At 51.4% G+C, this 19,818-nt stretch overlaps 1 protein-coding gene across 4 annotated transcripts in view; it reads right to left on the reverse strand.

Moving 5' to 3' along the window:
- Positions 1-410: 410 nt before the first annotated feature.
- KLHDC3 (kelch domain containing 3) overlaps positions 411-19,818 on the reverse strand; it is a 35,243-nt gene continuing 15,835 nt past the window's right edge. For 3 of the 4 annotated variants that reach the window (XM_077814204.1, XM_077814205.1, XM_077814206.1), the window contains 9 exons: positions 19,328-19,504; positions 16,633-16,748; positions 14,090-14,161; positions 13,636-13,849; positions 13,183-13,269; positions 11,297-11,405; positions 2,653-2,726; positions 2,027-2,105; positions 411-1,372 (listed from right to left, as the gene is read on the reverse strand). In XM_077814204.1, coding sequence (XP_077670330.1) covers positions 1,306-1,372; positions 2,027-2,105; positions 2,653-2,726; positions 11,297-11,405; positions 13,183-13,269; positions 13,636-13,849; positions 14,090-14,161; positions 16,633-16,748; positions 19,328-19,504 — 995 coding nt within the window. In that variant the 3' untranslated portion in view covers positions 411-1,305. The remainder of the gene's footprint in view (positions 1,373-2,026; positions 2,106-2,652; positions 2,727-11,296; positions 11,406-13,182; positions 13,270-13,635; positions 13,850-14,089; positions 14,162-16,632; positions 16,749-19,327; positions 19,505-19,818) is intronic. The other variant, XM_077814207.1, reaches the window with a different exon arrangement.

Raw genomic sequence — 19,818 nt, forward strand, 5'->3', positions numbered from 1 at the left:
CTTTCCCCACCCCACTCCTATCAGGGGATAGTGCAAAGTAATTTTTAAAGCCCTCATCTCCTTCCCCAACCCATCTAGCACAGACCTCTTCTCTGCCCCTCATCTTCTCACTGGGAGAGCTTTCTCTGCAGCTCCTGCCATGTGGATCAGCTCCTTTGTCCCTCCTCACTCTTCAAGTCTACCTGAAAACCTTACACTTGCTTGTAGTCCTCTCTTCACTGATCAGCAGCCTCATTAAGGCAGATTCTTTACCGGCCACAAAGGCCTTTCAGTGTGCTGTGTCTTACCTCATATCATGCCAGCTCAAGAATTACTCCCCACCCCCTCACCCCAGGGACTGCAATGGCCCCAGCAGTCCCTTCCCCAAAGAGTGGTTCTGCCCAGACATACCAGACAATGCAGGGTTGAGCTTGTTTTAAATATTTATAGAAATCAAAACTGCTGTTTTACACCTGGAGTTGGGCTGTGGCACCCCAACCCCGAGGCCAGCCCCCCTCCCGTCAGGCACAGATCAGTCTATTCCACTCAAGCTTGTGTGCAAATGTAAAATGTGGAGAAGCCCCTCTCTGCCTGCCCTGACAGGTTGGGATCTTCATTCTCAGCACCCCTCTTCCAGCTGAGACCATGGCACCAGCAGGAGTCCCTGCCATCATAAGGCATTGCTGGACTAGCAGATGTAGGTCCCAGGGGTCTCTCTGGACATTCCCTGTGGAGGGTGAACCCTGCCAAGTTTGGAGTGTGCAGGACCAGGCCCACATGCCAGCAGCGGCCATAGTGGGTTGTGCAAGAGAAGCTGGCTTAGAAAGAGTCAGTTCAGCCACTGGGGTTGGTGATAAGGGCACTGAGAGTGGCTGGGCAGGGAGGACAGTAGAGCCATGCAGAGTTTGTGCTGCTCCAGCTAGTAATCCTGGAGAGGTGAAGCACACGCTGCTCCTGCAGCCAGCTAGTACTGAGCATTTGTGAATCCAGTGGGGCTGCACAGGGAGGTGCAGCAGAGAGAAACAGGCTGCTGTTGCCAGCAATGAGAGTAGAAACAATTGGCTTCTTCCTCCTTGGAGCCTGCTACCCCCTTCTGCCTGCACACTGACCTGTGCCAAGTTCCTGCCAGGGACACAGGTGAGAACAGTATGATGAGGGCACAAGGAGGCAGGTGACAGGAGGAACAAATCCTTTGGGGAAGAACTTGGAGCACAAGGCCCTTCCCTGAAGAGGCTAACAATCCATGCAGACACATTGAGATGGCAGCTAGGTCTGCAAAGCGGGGCAGAGGGCAAGGACAGGCAGAGAGGGGACCGGGTGGCAGGATTATCCGTGGGAAGAAAGGATAGGGCGGCTGATGTTGCTGTTTGTCGTCATTGCCGTAAGCTCCCATCTGCAAAAAACAAGATGCCTTAGAAAGAGACTGAGGTTTCCAGCTTCCTCATCTGGTGCCAGCCCTCATCCCCACCAGGTCTGTGTCCTGGGCATTGCGTGCCCCCTCAGTTTGGCCCTGGTGGAACAGCAATAGATGCATATAGTAGCCCGAATCCCAAGTCAGTCTCACTGCTGGCCTGCAGGATAGAAAAGCAGTTCCCCTTCACCAGTGCTAAGAAGCACCCAAACCCCACTCTACCCGTATGTGGATAGAGGGGCCCCAAACGTGACCAGTTGGGGGATTACACCTTAGTGTGCTGGGGTTGTTCATGGGTGTGTGCAAACTGCTGAATGAGGGAGCTGGGCGTGGGGGGCTCCAAGAATCCCCATCAGGAGTGTGTTTGGCAAGCCAAGAGGTGGGCAGAGAGGGGGAGGTGGGGCATTAGGGGCCTGGGTGGGAGTGTGGCCCAAGGATCTGAGGGCAGAGTGTCCACCCCCATCAGTGTGTGTGACACCTTCCCAGAGCCCTCCCAGCAGTGCTATTGCCCAGCTAGCAGACCCCATGGGTGAGGCTCCCTGACCAGCTTCCACCTACAGCTGCTTGGGTCTGGGAGCCTGGGACAGGAATGCTGAGAGGCCAGCTGTCAGAGAGCCGGAGGAGCAGCATCCCTACCTGATGTCATGTGGGAGGCAGGACTGGTCCAGGCTGTGCTGAATCACTGCCAGCTTACACAGTGTCTTCAGACTAGGGCCTATGGAGAGAAGGGCACACCAGGTGTTAGTCCCGCCAACATCCAGGAGAGAGATGGAATTGCTCTTGCTTGGGGGAAGGGGGAAAGGGCAGGCACCAGCTCAGAGTCCAGATAAACTACCATGGGCAGCAGCCACATGGGTGTGGACGGCAAAGATCTCTTAGGCTATTTGTGCAGCCCGAGGCAGGCAAACCAGAGGCTGCACCTGCGTGGAGGAGGGCCTGCTTGGTGTGAACCAGTATAGCTAGAGACAGAGCAGCTGCAGCCTTGCTCCTGGGCCTGGACTTTTAAGACTGAGCACCTGCAGGTCAGCTCCTATGTCTGTATTTAGGCTGCTAGAAGTAGGAGGAAGGTTTCTGGAGTGCAGAGCCCCCTGTGACTCCAGCAGGAGCTGTAGGAAGCACTGCACTTTTGAAGTCAGGCCACTTATTTAGGGGCCTCAATCTGGCCATAGGAGCTAGCCTTCAGGTCCCAGGGTTGAGAGACCTGGCCAGAGGGTAGCCCTGGGGCAGGAGGACACAGCCATGGTGAGGAGATGCTCACGTACTGAAGTCCAGGATGTAGAGGTCCGAGTGATCCATCAGGTCAAATTCGTCCCCCATTCCCTCCTCCGGAGATGGGCTGTGGGAGCCAATCAGAACAGTCAGTCACTGGAGCCATGCTCCTCATGTGGGCTTGATGTTGCTCTGATTCTGGGGGTTAGGGAGGGACCCTGGGTCCAACCAAGATATGAGGGACTGCACAGCAGAGCTGAGCTACCAGGAGCCTGGGCTCAGCCCCTACAGCCTTCCCCACAGGTCCTTGGCAGTTAGCTTCCATCACCGCCACTCTACTGAGGGGAGCCATATCCTGGCACCACTCTCTCTGCCCCCAGCCTCCTGGATTGCCTCCACCCCCTTCAACAGTCATTCCTTCCCATGGCTTCTGATTAGGGCTCAACTGGCTCCCTTCCCATTTCTATCTCAGAGGTTCCCCTAAGACAGCTTTGCCTCCTTCTCCCACATTAGGGGCCCTGAAGGTTTCATCCTTAGTAGCCCTCCCCTTCCACCTTCTTCGGGTAACCACCTGGATTCCCATCCCCTCTGTGCCAATGACACCTATGCCTCTCCCTGCTCCATTCAGTCCTGTACCTGCAATTATCTTTTAGCTGGCTGGCTGCCCACTCAATCAGCCAGGCAAAAAAGCAACACCTCTTTCCTAGAAACCTGTTCTTCCTCTCCCCATCACAGCCAAGAACGCTACCCCCTCCCAGTTAATAGGAGGCTTCCAGCCTCCAGCTCACATTAGACTGCTCAGTTATTCAGGCCGAGTGCCAGATCCTGCTGGTTCTTCCTCCAACTCATCTTGGAAATCTGGCCCGCTTCCCCCTTGCCCAGGCTTTGTCATCTGCTGTAGCCCTCTCCTCTCTGGCCTCCCAGCTCCCTTTCAAGTCTGGCCCAAGAACTGCAGGGAGAATCATCTTCTCCATTCACTATTTCTAGCCTATCATTCTCCCAGGCCTGCACTGGCCTCAGTCTGCATCATTCAGACTCCTCATTTCCTGCCCTCAGAGCTCTGCTCCTGCCTACAACTCCCCCACTACCCTGCTCTCACCCCATTGCATGGACCTCCCCTCCACTTCACTTCCTCCAGTTAGAACCGGACTCCTAACAGAGATTTAAGGTGCATGAGAAAGATGTGTCTGTAACAAAGTCACTCCTGCTTCCCCCACAACCCCAGATCAGAGGCCTCATCCTTGCGCATCCACATGCAGAGCCCTCTCTCATTTCAAGTGCAAGAGGATCTGGCAGGAGCCTGTTCTTACACAGTGCTGTGAACATGGCTGGCCCTTTGCAAGTTGCCACACTCTAGAGCTCAGAGCAAACACACACAAGCCTGTGCCCCATAATGGCCCAGGACAGGAGCCACCTTCAAGCTGCTGGAGACCAGGCAGCTCTCACCTGAGGGAGGAGAAACCCAAGCATGCTGGGAAGGGGTCACTGGGCTGGCATAGAATACAGATTTGTGTGCACAAGCATCTGCCCAGCCTTCTTCAGCTTCTCCCCTTCCCTAACAAGCCAGGCTCCTTGTGCTGCCCCCACAGCAGGCGGGGCCGGATGTTCCAGCACCAGCTGGAAAACTCATTACCACAGAAGGCCAGAGACACCTAGCAGGCAGCTGACTCGGGAGCAAGACAGAAAGAATGGAATCCGGGGCTGATGTCAGGTCACTCAAGAGCAGCAGCATTTCTAGGGCCTTCTCTGCAGACAAAGTGCGCTAGGAAACTTAAGTAGTGGCAGCTTTAAGGAGACATTGCTGCTGTGGGAGGCAGGCCTCCAACACAGGTTTCTCTGGAAGAACAGTTAAGCAGCCAGGAATTTTAAAAGGCCACACTGAGGAGACCAGCCAGCCTCTGCTTAACCCCAGAGCAGAACAATGGTGGGAGTAGTTGGTGCTGTATAGGCCAGCCCTTCACAGACCACGGGCCTGCTCCCATCCCAGTCAAGTGAGCGGATGTAGAGTGAAGGAACAGAACAGGTACTGGAATGGAGTGCAGTGAGAAGCAAGAAGAAAGTGCCAGTCACACTGGCTCTAGGACAGGATTATTTACTCCCTTTCCATGAGGCACAGCACATTTCAAGACAGTCCAAGTACACGTCATTAAAGCACTTAGAACAGTGGTCCTTTAAACAGACGCAACCTTAGCAGAACTGCTGCTCACTCAGCTACAGCAGTGAGGAAATGGGCAAGGGCTGGGGAAAGAAAAAGCAGTAAGAGTAAAATTTAAAAGGAGAGGCGAAGGTCAAAACTAACCTAGACTAGGAAAAATTAACAGATGCTGATCATCAAGGGCTGGGAAATACCTTTCAGGGAGAACATTGGAGCATTCTTCCACCACCCCACGTACCTACAAGGGCTAGTACCCAACCCTCACATACTCTTCAGGGAGGGTCCTGTCTTAGATGTCTTGAGGGCCTGCCACATACACAATCAACTGGAGAACTAGGAGACTTCATAAGCTTGCTGCTTGTTTGTGGTGTGCAGCTGAGTCACTGGGTCTCCATTTCCATTCTTTGAGCTGCAGAGACTTTGCAGGTAACAAGTAAACAACATTTTCTTTTCCTGCAGGTCACAGGACAGAGAGCACTGACCCTCCTGGGGATGAAACCAGCACATGCAGAGAGCCAGACAATTTCAGAAGTAGAAGTGCTGCTCCTGTAGCACTCTCAAACACAGCTCCCTAATATTCTCCCCAAAGAAAAGTGTTTTTGGTGCAAGAAAAAGGCTCCAGATTGCTACAGGCCAGTGAAAAGAGCAGTTGCTGAGCTAGTAGCTACCAGGACTTCTGCAGAGCCCATGAGAGGGCTGCCCCTCCCACTGCAATTCTGTAGCTACCAATTGCTAGTGCCCATCATCTTAGGGAAAATGCTTAAAAACGAAAAGCTAGATTCTGCAGACTCTAGTGAAATGTGTGACACCCCTGCTTAAGTAGCTAGGTGCCAATGCTCCTCATGCAGAGATCAGCCCTTGGCCTGGCCCTCTCCTCCCCAGGAACGGCATTGCTTGGCTTCAGCTCAGAACCTCCCCAAGTTCTTCAGCAGAAAACATGAAGGCACATTTGCGATGAAGGTTTGCAGCATACTGAAACGTGCATAAGCAGGGCCCTGCTGCCCTTCCCAAGATTCCCTGGCCGCTCTTAGCGAGTCACTTTTATAGTGCCTTTATCACTTTCTGGGTGTTAAATAGCTTCTCTTCCTGGTTACAAACTATTTCAAGATGCATTTCAGCTGCTCCATTCATATCCCAAAAGGGGGAAGCTGGACAAAGTTATAAGAAACTGACAAAAGGTAATTAGGCTGGAAATGCTCATACAGCCTTAGCCAGGGGGGCACTGTAAGCGTCAGTTAGAAATACTTCATCTCCATTCTAAAATGGACACAGCTCAACAAGTTCAGAGGCCTGACTGGTTAAAGGAATGGTACCAAGTGATCTCTGTACCACTCCTTTCAAGCCAGTCCCAACTAATTTGGAACCTGAATTTGTTGCCATCTGATGGCTGTTCTGTGACCTGTGAAAGGAGTTCCAATTTCAGGCTAGCTCCTAGCAGACTGGCACCCTCTGGTGCATTCCCAGTAGAGAAGCCAAGACCTACATGAGCCAGAATGACTTGAATCCCTTCTCCCAACTGGCAAGAGGCACATTAATGCAGGACACACTGTCCCTGCCAATCTGTCCTCTGAATAAGTACAGCACCATCTCCATGGTGGAAAGCTATTATCAGATGTTAAAAATTGTACATAAGAGTCTGAGTTCACAAGTTCCACTCTAGCATGGGATGGGATAGTTTAAAGTGACACAGATGGAACTTTCAGATCTCAGCTGGCAGACGCATCAGTAGCGACTTCTCACTCGGGTTCTGCCCGTCTCAAGCCTTTGTGCATGAGGATCAGAGGGCTGGTAAGGGACCCAAGGCAGAGGGGACTCATAATGTGCAGGCAGACAACCTCCCCAGTCCTTACTCCAGCACCAGGGGGCAGCCTTACCACCCTGCTGCCATGAGTGATCAGTGCAGCGGCCACACTGGCAGAGACAGTACCTGTTGCTGATGGGTCCCATCTGTCTTAGCTCAGGAAAGAGCCCTTTAATCCCACCACGGTGTAGCGGTTTCATAGCCAGGATAATCTAATCTTATCTCACATCCACGTCACAGGAAACCCTAATGCATCCCTTATCTTTCAGAGGGACAGCCAGCAGGCCCCATGTCTGCTGAATTATCACCACACACTGAGGGGGCTAAGGGAAGCCCGAGTTCAAGGCCAGGAGAGCAGCTAAGGGATGAGAGTCAGTGTGAACAGCTCCCAGGAAAGGGAGTCTCAGGACACATCCTCATCCACTATCAGCCAGACACCAGCAAAGCTTCCTGCTTCAGGCCCCATCTCCCACGGGGCCAGCACTCTGAGCTGCTTCCAACACGCTTGGACAGATTGGGCAGAGAGCGGAGGCTGCAGAAAGGGAGGGCTCTGAGGCAACAGCAGTAGCTGGTTGAGAGGGGGCTCTTGGATGGAAAAGCAGGGGCATCCAAGCTCATTTGGAAGCCCTGGGTTCCTTACCAGATTTCTTTTCAAGTTACACATTGTATATTCCATGCGAAAGAGATCTCACTCCTAAACACACGAGAGTCAGGAAACACACAGCCTAAGACAAGGATGCTTCCCCCTTTGAAGGGTCCAGCAGAGTTCTCCTGTCCCCCTTAGGTACACATAAGCACCCTGTAACGGAACATTTATGGAAGACCACCCCTCCACTCACCTCCAAGGTCCTTGGGGTGCTGTAACGTTATATTGGAGGGAATCTGATCTGGCCATATTGTAATCCCTGTGACCCAGAGGCAGAGCTAAGAGGGAACTGTGCCTGAGCTCTGCACTGTTCATGGGGTAGCCACAATACTACACTGACACATTTTACTTGGAAAGTCCCTGGTTACAAGTATTAGTGCTGTGGCTGCAGTGTGCAGAGCTGCTTCAGGCAGGAATGCCATGGGATCATGTGTGGCAGCCCTGGGGTAGGTAGAAACGCACACGCTGGCTCAGACTTAGGAGCCTCACATCTGCCAGTGGCAGGGCTGGGAGATGCAGAGAGGAAAGACTCACAGCCTGGTCCATCCTCTCTGCCCCAGGATCCAGCCCCACAAGCCTCAAGGCAGGCTACAGCTAGGTCTCTGATGAATGCAGTATGGGAGGGAATGGATTTATGTGGGTGAGACATGTCAGATCTGGGGGGACACTGCATTGCCATGTAGCGTTTGGGGCAGGCTGAGTTGGAAAGGGCACAGACTGAAGGTCTCTGGATGGAGTGTAGGAATGCATTTGGACCACATTGCACCAGATACACAGACTGCCTGGCCCAGCTTCTAAAGGACTCCTCCAAGAGCCATTTAGCACTTAGACAATGAGGCAGCTGCCACAGCAGGGAGAAAACAGTTCCTTTGGATGGGACAGGCAGAATAGAGGGGGGCCTCACTTTCCCTTCACCAGGAGCCAGCCGCTTCTGCCACGCAGCTGGCCAGGGGCTGCCTGCTGTTATTGTTTCAGTTCTCCTCTTTAATCCCTTCCTCTGTGCTGAAATTTTATCTCTGCTCTTTCTCCCCACTTCCTGGTGACCTGCAGCCTCCAGCAGACAATCCAGACTATAGGGAGCTCTCCATTTACAAGGACTTCCTGGAAAACTTCTTATCAAGCCAGCCAGCCAGCTCCAGAACACACCTGATAACTGCCTGCAGGAAGTGAACCAGCCCCTCCCACGCTAGCTAGCCCCCTCCCCAGCTCTGAGAGAGGCCCAGCAATCCTGATCTGCAGCAGCTCCTACTCGCTACCAAAGTTCAGTTTGAAGAACCCGTGTTGCTTGCAAGCAATGTGAAATGGTTGATTTGAAGAACCCGTGTTGCTTGAGAGAATGTGAAATGGTTGATTCTCAATGTGTCTTAAGACAGCAGCTTCCAATCTGTTCAACATAAACTGTGACAATGGAGACAAGACTGCAGGAATGCATGCTGTTAGGCTGGCCCTTCTGCCGAAGCCAAGCGCCTTCAGAGAAGAGCCTTGCTGCCTACCGGAGGCACCAAGCAGACTTTCTACCCCTACCCAACCTGCTCATTCAGCTCTCAGTGGACTCGCTAATCCCGGACCATTGCTTTGAAAAGCACCCCCAGCGTCACCGTTTCCCACTCTCCAACTGTGGCAGTTTGGAGTTCAACTGGAATCCTTCAGGAACTTTCACCCGAGGCTAAGACCCATCCTCCAGCCCCACACCTATCCCAAGGGTTACACCAAAGCCTGTACAGACTGACACTGAAGTCCTTGCCTGGTCTCCGCCACCCATCAGTGCCCAAGGGCTCTCAGCAAGCCATGCCAAGGGCCCTGGGAGAGCCCCAGCCCAGAGGTGTTTGATCCACTTCAGGCTGATGAAAGGATAAAAGGCATTTCAAGCATCTGAACTAACATATGGTTGACACTTGGAGCAGATTTGCAAACAGGCTACACAGCCATAATCTGTCACTGCCAAGAGTTCAGAGAGCAGAAGGTCTGAGGAGGTGCTGGGGCATTTCCTTGCTTTTAGCAGCTGCTAAGTCTCTTGGCCAGATCCAGCTGCTCTGCATCCTGATGGGGTCACTGCCAGTGTTTGACAACTAAATCCCTAACTCCGGGCCCCCCATTAGCAAATGAAAACTTCAGCCAGATGCACTTTTGCAAGGGCTGCACAGGAATTGCCACCCAGCTGTAGTTCACTGCCCCGCCATACAGCCATTGTGATCACATGGAGGGGTTCACAAGCAGCTCTAGTGACCAGGAGTTCCATATTCATTCCCTGCTAATAGATGGGCCGCAACCTTCAGCAGCAGGGGCAAGGAGGGGCAGAAGTGACGTGCTCAGCAAGGGATACTTAGGTCTTGGAGGTTTACAACAGATGGACAGACTGGGTTCCACAGCAACAGTTTACAACATCACCTTTCCTCCCATAACCCCTTTCACTCAGGGCTCTCCTGTGCTTTACAGCTGTGGTGCACACCACCTGCCTTCCCAAAAGGTTAGTTCATTACCCTTATTTTACTGAAGAAATGGAGGCAAGGTGAGGTAAGAGTGAGTCAGTGACAGGCCTGTACTAGGACCCAGAAGTTGTGACTTCCAGTACTCTGCTGACCACTAGACCATGCTTTGAGAGCGGATAAAGGGAGAAAGTGTGTCCTTTTGCTTCTGGGTGATGTACAAAGATGCTTAGAATTTTTTCTCCCCTCTTTGGAGAAGGAGATGACCTGGAACTTGTCACCACTTCTCAGAGAGGTCAGACTAGATGATCATGGTGGTCCCTTCTGGCCCTAAAGTCTATGAGAGGCCATTAACACAGAGACAATGACCACAGGGCACCAAGGTGCCCTGTACCCACATGGAGAAAACCTTGGGGGCAATTTCAACTTTGCAGTTGCAGCAGAATGGGAAGGAATCTGCTTTTCTTGGTTCCAAGTGCATGTTGCCAAGGCCAGACCCAGCAAGAATGCAGTACTGGGATATCATCTGCACAGTGCCAAGGGCAGAAAGTCTCACATGAACTGATCCAATAGATACTAGTGGGGAGGGAGGAGTCAGGGCTTGGCACACACCGATGAGGATTCAGTCCACATCCTTCCACTAAAGGCTACAGAGCCTCTTGGTGCTTTGGCCAGACAGATCTACCTTGAGGGCACCTGAGTATGGCGGGGGGGGGGGGGGGGGGGAGTAATAGCACGGTGCTAGCTGAGGGGTTCCATGGGGGATAGCACAGTGCTGGTGCCTTAGTAGGAGTTAGAGGAATCGGGTGGGTTTTAAACACTGGCAGATACAAAGAAGCTCCTTGCAGAGGTGCTTGGTCAGCGAGAGTCACATGGGGAATAAGAAGTTAAAAAGGTGGTTCACTTAACTGGCCAATTCCTTGCTTTTAAGGATGTAACTGGGCAGGTTGGCACGCAAGCAAGCAAACTGATTTCACAGTGTTTGTTGGTAGAAGAGTACTTGTTTATGTCATAGGGCAGTGTAATATGGGGTGTGACTATGTGGAGGAGGGGTGAGCAGGGAGGGAGTGTATGAGGGGGAGACAGGGAAGATCCTAGCAGGTAGAGAAGATCTCCATTCTGATAAGCCATCTGTGGCTCAAAGTTCAAACAGAATCTTGGTGTGATGAGCCAAAGATGTGTGTCAGCACAGAGATCTTCTTTGCCCAGGCCCAGAACCCCACAACACATACATTAACAACCCCTGCTTGAGACCAGAGAGCAGTCACAGGCAGGTGGGGTGTGGAAATGAAGGGGACGCTCAGTTGTCCGGGGATACAGGAGAGGTTTGGAGGGCCACCTATGCCACCTCTACTCACATTCTCCTCATTCAGTCTCCTCCCAGACAATGCCCCAGTCTGATAAACCACCTCTTGTCAGCCTCCTCAAGGCATCTGAACCTTAACACCAACAGTGACTGAAGACAACCTACCTTTTGCCTCTGTTCAAAAGTCCTGAGTTATCTCCCTGAGGTGTGCAATCCCCATGGGGCTAGGAAGGAGGATGGCTTCATTTAATCCCTTTTATGTGAAGAAAGAGGAACTAACTGCAGCCTGGGAGTGAAGGGAATTCAGGGGAAACAACTCAAAGCAGGAACCCTCCACCAGGGTGCCCCTGACCCAGTACTCACCTGGTGCCCCCAAATAGGATGATCTTGTCCCCCACTCTACAGCAGCACTGCCTGCGGCGAGGGCATGGCCCTTTCCCCTTGGGGTCGATCTTCTTCCAGGAAAAAGATACTGAGGAAAAACCCACAAGTCTGTCACAGGAAAAGGAGACCGGGCCCAGGGCTCAGCATGGAGACTGAGCAAACCCCGAATAGCCCGAGTTACAAATATTTACAAGCCCAAGTCTTAGGCAGACTACCAAGTGTTAAACAATACAGAGCATCAAACACAGGGATCTGCCATGCTGGTCCCAGAACTCTACCAGATGTAAAGAGCAGCCTCCCCATGCCCCCTCCCACCACGAAAAGAGGAGCATTCCTCTGTGGACACTGCATTCAGAAGGCCTTTATTCCAGGTGCAGAGGGAAGGTTCTCATTGAGCTCAAACACAATTTATGGGAGTCAGCCCAGCGTGACCAGCATTGTGGAGTCTCTTGAGGATAGTGCATCAAAGTCACGTACATGCTCTCCATCAGTACTGGACCCGAGGAAGATCTGAGCTTATCCACCCAGCCTGCCAAACTCACCTTTGGTGATTCAGGCAGGAAAAACAACTTTCAGCCCCTTCCCCCTCCCATGTGAAGCAACAGAATGCTATATCCAGCAGAAACAAAGCCAGTCTCTCTACACAGGCCTAAGCTGTTTTGGTTCAGAACTGCAGGGATGGGCTTGGTTCAGGTTTGCCAGAGAACAGACTCCGGCTGCATTTGGAAACGGGGGTGGGAAGATGATCATGAGCAAGAGACTGACCACCATCCCTTCCCTGTCCGTCATTCTCCTGAAACACAACTCTTCAGCATCTTCTCTTGAAGGGTGCACATGGATGCACTGCCACCTGCTGACAGCTGCCCTGAGTGCAGAGCCATTCCCAAAGAGTGACACATATGCCCATTTGAAGAGAGGGCAGCTGTGACAAGGGACTGCTGAACAGGAGACTGAAGGCTGCAGAGTCCCCATTTAATAGGATAGCAAGGACAAACAGCTTTGAATGGATGTTTTGCTGGGGCTCCTGAAAATGTCAAACCCATTCAGGAAACTGCAGATATTAACCCTGTTCAGCAGCATGCTCATTAGCCCACAGATCTATCTCTGAGGAAAGCAGACTGAGCGTTACTATCCCCCAGACAAGCACTTGGCACTTCTATAGGCCTTCAAGCACTTAGCAAATATTAATCCAGCCTCATGACTCCCCAGGAGGTAGGACAGCATCATCCTTTTCTACAGATGGGGGTCCTGAGACACACTGCAGAGATTTGCCCATAGTCATGGGCTGACCGCTACTTCTTGGCTCTCTTCCTCTTGGTCTGCAGAATTAAGTCTTTTGGTATCAAAGTAGCAGGGGGCTGGGGTGTTAGGAGGGGTCAGGCTAGAGTTCAAAGTGAATGGCTTCCCCCTGCTGAAGCCAGGATCTCCCCCATGTTCCACACTCTCTAGGGGAACCCACCACTTTTCCTTAGCTTCCTTGCTGAAGTTTCCTTCTTTAGATTATCTAGTTTCTGGACAGAGTGCAGCGTACTGCCACAGAGGGTGAATCGGACTTCTCTTTTCTAGCTGGAAATGCATGTCTGCATTACTTCACTTGTTTCCAGCAAAGCGATTTGAAGCCAGCACTATGAAAAAGTCACAAGCTGATTTACACTAGCAATGTCAAAGAATGGCATTTCACTGCCAGATCATTGATCGTGTGTATCTATGTATTTGTGTGTGGGTATTCACAAGCTCTTTGGGGCCTGGACAGCGTCCTCCAGGATGAGTGTATCACATCCAGCATAAGGGGGCTCTGATCACAACCCACAACCTAGGGCACTACCACACTACAAATAAAGTGAGAAAAGTTTGAGTCTAAATACCTGGATCAAATTTCCAGAGATCATGGAAATGTCTGTTCAAACGTGCATTGTAGCCACCAAATATATATAACTCCCCATTGTAGCCAACTGCAGGGAGCAAGGAGAAACATCAGCACACACAAGACAGAACCAAGCTTGTGCCAGCCTCCCAACAGCCACAAATACAAAGGAAAGAGGTCCCAGTTACTTCCCTTCCAACATGCCGTCTTCACGTTTGAGGCAGCATGCGCGGTTCTTCACCTGCACAGGATTACATCATGCATCTGCTTTCCAGCAGGACACATGTGTCATTGTGCATCCCCTGCCATCCCCCCCTTCTACCCAGAGAACTAGACACTTCTTTCACTCTCCTAGCAGACCAGGAAGGCTGCGCACACCTCTCCTTCTTCCCATTTGGCCTAAGGAGTCCTAAGCCCTTCCTTTCCCCATGTTCCCTGGAGTGAGATAACTCACATGCCGAGTGGCTCCTCCTGCCTTCAGGGAGCAATGGAGTAGGAGGGGAGTCCAGCCAGGAGTTTGTTTCAGTGTCAAACACTTTAATTCGGTTACAGTAGATCTCATTGTTGGAGTGAAAGGGCCCAAAGCGATCTGCTCTGCCACCAAATACATACATCTTTGTCCCAATGATGGTGGCCGAGTGGAAGTCTCTCCAGCGAGCTGGTGTGCCCTGGAACAACACAGGCTGCTAGTAAGTAAAGCCAGGGAAAATGCAGATTACCCCAGGAGATGATTTAACTGGGATTGGGTGGCCCAGTTTAGAGATGAGCAGCCAGCCCACAGAGAACTTACGCTCCTGCAGGTTCCAACCAAGTGAGACAGAAGTGACACAGCAGGTATATGCAATATCCCTGAAGGGTAGCAGAGGCGAAGGGTTCTACATGGGCCAAAGGGATAAACAGACACTGACCTTTGCTGAGATTAGAGTCCACATCATGTTGCTGGTATCCAACTTGTGGATGTCATTTGAGAAGCAGTCAGCCTGGAAGAGAGCCCAATTACCCAATCGTTAGGCAGACCAGGACCTCATGGCCTTCAGGACACTAACATGGCCTAGAGACCTGGAATATCCTCTGGAAACTGGAAGTCCACTGACTCACATCTGATGTAAAACTCATTCGGTGCACAGGATGGACAGCTTTTGGGAATGAGGCAACTGCCCAGGATTTCTTATCCCCTATCATTCAGCAGGTGGACCCAGGCCTTGTTTACTGGACATCATCCACAGCCCATACTGGATTTGGAATAACTATTAATTGCCTCCTGGGCTTTTCTCTGGTGCTCATCACCATAATATCAGAGTGCTTTGCAAACCAGAGAGTCTCCAGTCAATAGCTGCACAACTATTCACTACTTTTGGGTGCCCAGCTCGAAATGCCTACCGCTCGATTTTTCAGAGACGCTGAGCACCCACAGCTCCCACACAGTTCAAATGGCAGTTTTGAGTGCTCAGCACTTCTGAAAGTCAGGTCCCCACTGTCTGTGAAAATCCTAGTGAGAGCAATATGTCCATTGCCACATGGGAAATCTGTGGCAAAGCTTGTTTCTCCTGGGTCCCAGACCAGTTCCTTAAGTACAAGGCTATCCTAGCTCTTCCTGCAACTCCATAGCTCATTCAGTATCACATTCTAACTTTTGCTACAAGTGAGGCAAGGATTTTAAGACAATAGGCTCATTCACTGTCCATCCTGTGCAATGAGGAGGAAAAGGTCCTGCAGACAAGAGATAGTAAGTGATCACATAGTTAAAGACTGCATCATAATGCACATGCACAAACGGGCAGAACCAAAATAGCCCAGGCAACATTAATTCTGGCAATTCCTAATGTAAGTGCTTAACTTCATGACACTAATGGGCTTTGTATGTAATTTCGCAGGAGTTTTATAAACAGAGACCCACAAGTTCCATATGCAACTGTAGTGACCCCTACACATAGATCATTAGCCGGTTTGAATCCAGGATCATCAGATCCACTGCATAATCCTCTAGCTCAAAGGGCTGGACTAACTCTGCTAGCTAGTAGCAGTAGCAAGCTGTTATCTAACTGGCCAGCCTTTACAGTGGGGGAAGAAAACACATTTGCTAGCATTACACATAGCCAAGCATATACAGTTGGCATACTCATTCTGAGCAGCAGTGTGTCTAAGTAATCAAGACTTGTGTCCAACATGAAATACCTGGTTGCTATTTCCAGTTCTGCCAGAAGTGAGCTCGTACAATCTCTTCTGTAAAATGGGGGAGGGGCCAAGGGGAGAATCACACTTGCCTACCTCCAAGGGTAGAAGTATGAGAACTTGCTAAACAAGGACAGAACTACTGTTAGCCAAAACAAGATGAATACAATTGTGCTGGTCTAGGAGCCAGGGGACCTGCACAACTGCCCTTAGGCTAACAGTACTTCGATATTCTCCTGGGAAACTCAGCAAGGCTTGGGGCATATCTGTGGCAGACAGAACGTTCAGAGAGTTAAGAAGCACAGAATAAGTTCTACTGTACAAATACAAATGGCAATTTTCCATGGCTCGTAGCTTGGCCAAATCGAGGTGGATTTTCACAGGGTATCTTTCCCTTTGACCCTAGAACAGATGTCAATTTAGAGACTTGGCTCCAAATCTTTGAGGTGCTCGATTTGTTGTCAAGAACAAGCTAATTGTTTTTGCTTATTTCCCCCCCACACCCCGAAATATTCCACATGACGCAGAGACCAAGCCTAAAACATTTCAGCTGTAACTCGTAAAATTTGGCCAAGTTATCAGGAACTAAAACAAGGGGATTATGCTGGAAAGTGTTCAGCACAGTGGTGCTGGAACATTTGTAGCAGTGGAGGTGCTGAAAGTCAGCTCCCTTACCCCTGTACTCCCGCCCCCACACTGATGCTGGGAGCAGGGGACCCGGAGAGCGGTAAGGGGGCCGAGGTCACAGGTGGGGGCAGGCATGGGGCCAGGAGCAGAGCCCTGGGCAGGGGCCGGCAGCTGGGACCCCACATGTGGGCCAAGAGCAGACCCCCAGCCCTGGGGCCAGGCCCTGGGAGTGGAGCCCCTACTGAGCGGGGAGCCAGGCATGGGGCCAGCAGCTAGGGAGCAGGACCCCAGGCATGAAGCCAGCAGCTGGGACCTGAGCCCCAGGTGAGATGAGATGAGGGGCTGGGGAATGGAGTATGGGCAGAGGCCCGGGATCAGGGCATAGGCGCACGAAGCACCCCCAGGTTTTACGCACAGAGCCAGTGGCTGGGGAGTGGGGCCAGTGCCCCCGCATAAAACTTGGGGGTGCTGCAGCACACCCCTACTTCTCACGCTTATGGTTCAGCAGTCTTAAATATGGGTGTTCCTCTGTTGTGCCAATAGTAGAATTCTGGTTACCAGGACAAGCTGTTAGAGAGTAGGGTTCCTCAGGTGTTGCCAGACTTCTCCAGGCAGGCAGACAGACACACACGTTATGCCAGAGACCACCTACCAGCTGCTCATAGCCTCCGAAGATATACATGGTCTTTCCGAGGACACAAGCCGAGTGCCCATCTCTCGCTCCTGGGACCATTCCAGAGACCTTGGGGGTGAACCATTTGTGATTGTCTAAAATACAGAGACAATGGATGTCAAGAGCAGACACCAAACAGCAGACTTGGGGATGGGAGACTGAATGGGAACAGTTCTCAGGAGGACATCCTTCCAAGGAAATAAAGGCCACCACCTCCCAAAGGAGGAAGCCATCCCCTTCCCCCTACGTCCATGCCAAAGACTGGAACTGTTGATATTGTACATGGGCCATCCGCTATGAGTGCTGGTGAGAAGCTCTCTAAGGCCAGGCCACCTGCCAGGGCTTCCACAGACAGGGGCCTTGTGGGACCTAAATTCTGTGGCAAGGCCTGCTGATTCCTGTGACAGTGATGCTGAATTCTGCAGCCATTCCGAATATGTTTTTAACAAACCCGAGTACCCCCAGTCAGCACAGTACCCCTTAGGGAGCCTTTAATTTTCTATAGATGTAAAGCTCATTTGAGCAGTTCCTCAATTGTGCAGTTGCATATTTTCAGTCACCAGGCTGCACAGAACTTTGTATTGACAGTAAGCGTGGGGGCAGCATTTGAGATGCTGGCTGCCTTAGGTGGCTGAAGTATGCAGCACTCTAGAACCTTCTCAGAGGGTCAAAGACATTTCCCACTTGCTTGCATCAGTGGATTTACTCCAAGAGCCACTGTCAAGAGCAAGGGAGCCCCTCTCCCTGAATTATCTGCTCTTTCCATCATTACAGTACTTGTCCCACTCCTGTTCACCCCACCTCACCTGCACCTTTTCCCATCCCTCCAGAGTTTCCACCTTGCTGCCCCTCTGTTCTCCTTTCCCACAAGTCCACCTGCCCCAGTCATTTTATTCAGCTCTCTCTCTGTGAAGTGCTCCTTGGTCTGCAAGCTTTGGGGACTGACTCCATTCAGGGGAGTCTCCATGCCCAGTTAAACACATTCTCCATGCAGAGCAATGTGAAACGGAGCCAGTGAGAGTCACTGCCAATCTCATGCAGGCACCTGTCCCGGGACCCCACTGACAAGCACAGATAAGCCTTGGAGCAGCAGGAGATCCCCTCAGTGCTGCTAGCAGCCAGCAGCAGTGCTTATTTCAGGAAGTGGCAAAATTGGGATCTGCTCAACATTCTCCAAGAAACAAGAACTTCTCTGAACTTGGCCTCCAGCCATAGTTATCTGCCCAGACTCCATCTGGAGCTGAATGAAGGGGCCTGCTGGAAGGTCAGTGAAAGCACTACAGAGACAGTAAGCAGAAAGGGAAAGTGAGCATTGCTCCCACCAGAATTCCTGCCATGCTTGGGGCCACTTCCAAAGCCAGTCATGCGCTATCATAAAAAGCCCAGCCAAGAACAATATCAGAAATCAGAGACAGAGACACTTAGGACACCTGATCTAGTCCACACCTGCACCCCCACTCGTCAGAGCAGGCCTATACCCTGCAGCAGTCCTCAGGGCTTTGTGCAATCTAAAGTGACTCACCCAATGGGGCTTCCATCACTTCCTCCGCGTGAAGCAGGATTAGCAGTGCTCACTTTCCAGGCTTGGAGAGGAACTGGCACATGTGCATGGAAGACTGGGCAGGGTTTTGGACTAGGACAGAAGCCTGGGGCCTTTCCATCAGTTTTCACTTAACACTACTCCTAAACGGCTTTAGCCAGCAGCTGCATAGAGCCAGCTGCCTCAGGCCCTTTGTGTCTGCAGTGGTTTGCTAGGGCTGCCCTCTCCAGCTGGGCTTGTCAGAAGAGAGAGAGCTCCAACAGCAGCCTGAGTGAAGAGCCCATGCAGCAAGCCATTCCCTCCAGATCTCAAAAGGGGTTAGCAACTAATATCCCTCTAATTTCACCCCGAGAGCCTATTTCTCTTCAGTCCATGAATCCTACTTGCCTCCACATCCCCTTTGCCATTCTTCTGAAATCTCTCTTCACCTATTCCCTGATGCACTAGTTCTGATCTGCCCCACCAGCTGCAAGTCACCTGACACCCATCAAGCCCACTCAGACCCCTTCATTGCTTCCTCACTGTGCTGAAGTGCCTCCTCCTTACCTTCCAGGCTCCACCCAGCTCTGACCAGACCTGCTTACTGCCGCCCCCTCTCTTACTCACTACAACTTCTGTATCCTGTTTCTGCTTTTGTCTTTGCTCCCACATGGCATTAAGGGCTGCACAGAAGAACAGCTTCCCTCTCCTGGAGCATCCACCCTCTTCAAGAGCTCACTCGCCCTCAAACTTTTTCCAGCAATCGTTATGCAGAGTTGCTTTTCACAAGAAGGAAGAACTGTGATTTTAGTTAAGACAAAAGGGAACTCAAAGCATTCAAGAGTCTAATTAATTCTAATTTCCCATTAGAAAAAGAGCTAAATAGCTGTCATTCCTAGTTCAAAAGCAACACAGAGTCAAACATGCGAATACATCCAATGCTGCTAAGCTAGCCAGAGATCCCATCTCTCACATGCTCCCAGTAAAAGGCAGTTTCCCAGCCTCTTGCAGTGTTTCTCTAAAGAGCAAACCGCAGCCATCACTTCATGGGGACACCTAGTGGGGGAGCACAACACTACTGCCATGAAACCATGGGGAGGGGGTATCGTCTCCAAGAGCACTCAAGGTGGGGAAGGGCGAAAATCTGGCACTTACTGACATCAAAGGCGTAGAGAACATTGCAGGCTCCCTCAGTGTCATTACGGCCTCCCCATATGTAGATGGTATCGTCAATCAGCACAGCTGAGTGCCCATACCTCATATAGGGCACCTCCCTCACGTGGTCCCGGCTGTTTGTCCACACTGGCGGCAGCTTGGTCCAGCGCAGAGACACTGAAAGCAGAAGCCCCAGATTGTTACTTTGCTGGCTTGCCCAGTTCACACCAGGTGTCAGGCTGCCACACAGGTGAACCCACGGAGTGAGCATGCATATATGTGGATAGAACCACTTGCAGTTATTCTGCAGCTCATTGTGGGGGTACTCTGGTAAGCAAGTAAAAAGCCTTAATTGAATTTGAACAGCAGTAGCTACAGATAACACTAATATGAAATCCTCTGTAGATACTGGTGGGTCTGCTGGCCCACCAGGGAGTATCCGAGGACACTGCAGAAAAGCTGAGTGATTTTTCTGCATCAGATTTCATCGC

The sequence above is a fragment of the Eretmochelys imbricata genome, chromosome 3 (assembly GCF_965152235.1).
Source record: "Eretmochelys imbricata isolate rEreImb1 chromosome 3, rEreImb1.hap1, whole genome shotgun sequence".
Taxonomy (NCBI): Eukaryota; Metazoa; Chordata; order Testudines; family Cheloniidae; genus Eretmochelys; species Eretmochelys imbricata.